The sequence below is a fragment of the Clupea harengus genome, chromosome 1 (assembly GCF_900700415.2).
Source record: "Clupea harengus chromosome 1, Ch_v2.0.2, whole genome shotgun sequence".
Classification (NCBI taxonomy): Eukaryota; Metazoa; Chordata; class Actinopteri; order Clupeiformes; family Clupeidae; genus Clupea; species Clupea harengus.
The window spans coordinates 579,636-582,135 of record NC_045152.1 but is presented as its reverse complement, the minus strand read 5'-3'; the positions used below and the strand labels follow the sequence as shown (position 1 = coordinate 582,135).

At 44.8% G+C, this 2,500-nt stretch overlaps 1 protein-coding gene across 1 annotated transcript in view; it reads right to left on the bottom strand.

The window, feature by feature from the left end:
- The window catches only part of syt3 (synaptotagmin III), a 28,501-nt gene that overhangs the window by 2,197 nt on the left and 23,804 nt on the right, over positions 1–2,500 (bottom strand). The window contains 1 exon segment of the mRNA XM_042707750.1: positions 2,070–2,241. Coding sequence (XP_042563684.1) covers positions 2,070–2,241 — 172 coding nt within the window.

Below are 2,500 nucleotides of genomic sequence, written 5' to 3'. Positions count from 1 at the left end.
GAAATGACAGACAAACACCCCCCAAAAAGGCTGCTTTCTAGGACTAATCTTCAATGACTTTTTAAAACTAACTGCAGGTGCAACATCCATTGCTCTCTGAGGAAAACAACCAAGGACTAGTATGGCCTTCATTTTCTTTCGGCTCATTTACTGTATGTTCACAAGGACCCAAAACAGCATGGTACTGTTGTACTTAGGCACGAGCAAAGAGGCCTTTTTCTCCAGCCAAGCTACCCAGCTCTTCTGATCAGGGGCGAGTTTTCTCCACGTTGTCTGAGGCACGCTTTTATAGAGACCTGCCATTTGCAGTCTGTTTGAAGCAAACCCCCCCCCCACCCGCTCCAAAAAAAACTAAAAAAACAACAACAAACAAAAAAATGAGAGCTCCAGAAGTTAAGCAGTCCCTGTGGAAGACATTTGTAGTCATCTGCCACTACAGCTCTCTCACGGAACATGATGCAGCTTCTTCTGTTCTGTTTGTGTTTGTTTTCTGTTTCTCCTCACTTCCAGGAGTCCACTGCATGAAATGATAAACTTTTCTTTCTCCTCAAATGTAAATAAATCATCACTCAAAGCACGAATGATTTAGTATTATGACCACAGGCAGGACATTGCTCTTTTTGGTTCCCTATACAAAGTCTATGAAAAATGAAATTTCTGAACAGAGCGAATAAGTCACGAGTAAACATTCTTGCTGTGTGACATAAATCTCCATATTTTCGGATAATGAGAATGATAATGTTGGGCTAAGGCAACACCACAAGAAGGGGGGAAAAAAACTGAGTTTGAAATTGGGTTGTGCAGTCTTGCCTCTTAAATGTAGATGTTGTTTATATTTATTTAAACGGCTATTGAGTTGTAAACATATGCAGTGACTCTATGCGTCACACACACACCCGTGCACGGCACGGCGTTGCGACGAGAGGAAGGTGCGCCAGACAGCAAAAACACTGGCAGGGATACTTCACATCTTTACCACCAGACACTATTTTCCATCAGCATTTACATAAACCATGTTTATTCATGAGGCCCCTGCCTTTATGTAAAACAAGCTGAGACGTCCACCAAGGAAGGAAGTGTTGGGGTGGGGGTGGGGGTGGGGGTGGGGAGGGAGACAGACTGACTCACGAGGCCACTCGGGGAAATGTTCAACAGACCGGCAACACCCATCACCTCTCTCGCCGAGCAAAAGTAACAAGCCAGACACCACGCGCCGTTAATAATGACTTTAAAACGACCTCCAGCACAGCTGCACCCATAATGGCACTGTCACCGCTCTATTAACGACCTGATACTCGCGCACAATGATAATTAGTCATATTAGTATTAGTCATATCTGAGCATGTCACGCATTAAGTCCTAATGAAAGAAAAGATGTTGGGTAAGGAGGAGGAGGAGGAGGAGGAGGAGGAGGGGGAGGGGGAAAAACAGCAGACGGTGACCTGGTGGTCAGGGATCTCGGAGCCATTGCTTTGCTCATGTCACCCGGCAACGAGACACCCTTCTGCTCTCGTTCTCGGCAAACAAAGGTGAGAGGTGCGCTAACCGGCGCCTCTGTGAAGGAGGAATGAGCCGGTGTGCCATTAAGGAAAGGACTAATAGTCTGCTCCCCAGCCACTGACTAATAGTTCATACCCCCAGGCCCCCTGAATCAATAGCAATGCAAGAAGAGAAAATAGCCCTATTACTCGGCCAGCGCTGAAAGGGTATTACCCTGTAGTCTCTGCTCACTGCATTTTCACCTTGTCTCCCTCCTCTCTCCCTTTCTCTCTTTCACACATACATACACAATGCGGGGAACAAAGGTATTTACATCCTATAGTCAGCAGCATCAAATTTCATGGATAAGTGGTTATACATTATTGCTACAGGCCAAAATTGTGCCATCTAGCTAATTTTGCATTGTCTCTGAGACTGTGCCAAGTGTGTACTATTTGGTGGGTTGTAAGATGAAGTATGTGCTTTTAGATGTACGAATATCTTTACACATGTACATGTGCAGTAATCACACTCCCTTATGGTCAATAACACACACACACACACACACACACACAGCCATTAGGACTCACCAGTCATAATCCATAACTGCAATGATCACGTTAACATTCTCTATGTTTTCGTTTGGAATGTCAAAGACCAGCGCCTCATTGTAGGTTGGGTTCAGCGTGTTCTTCTTAATGGAGGTCTTCCTCTTTTTCAGCCTACGCCCATCGCAAATCAGCGAGGCCTTCACGTAAGGGTCTGATGAAGGAAGGAGAGGAAGAGGAAGAAAATGAAGAACGACAGAGAGACTCTGGCTCGTCTAGTATCAAGCATAACATCACAATAAAGCCTTCATTAAAATACGACTCGTAATGAGGAGTCTAATTGAAATTACAATAATAAAAGACATTCTTAGTCCATTTCAAATGTCACTTAATCAGCTTCGTCAGCGTGATAATGCCACATAATTACGCCCAGAGAGAGGATTCGTATTAAATTAGGCTGCGGTCCGCTCCCG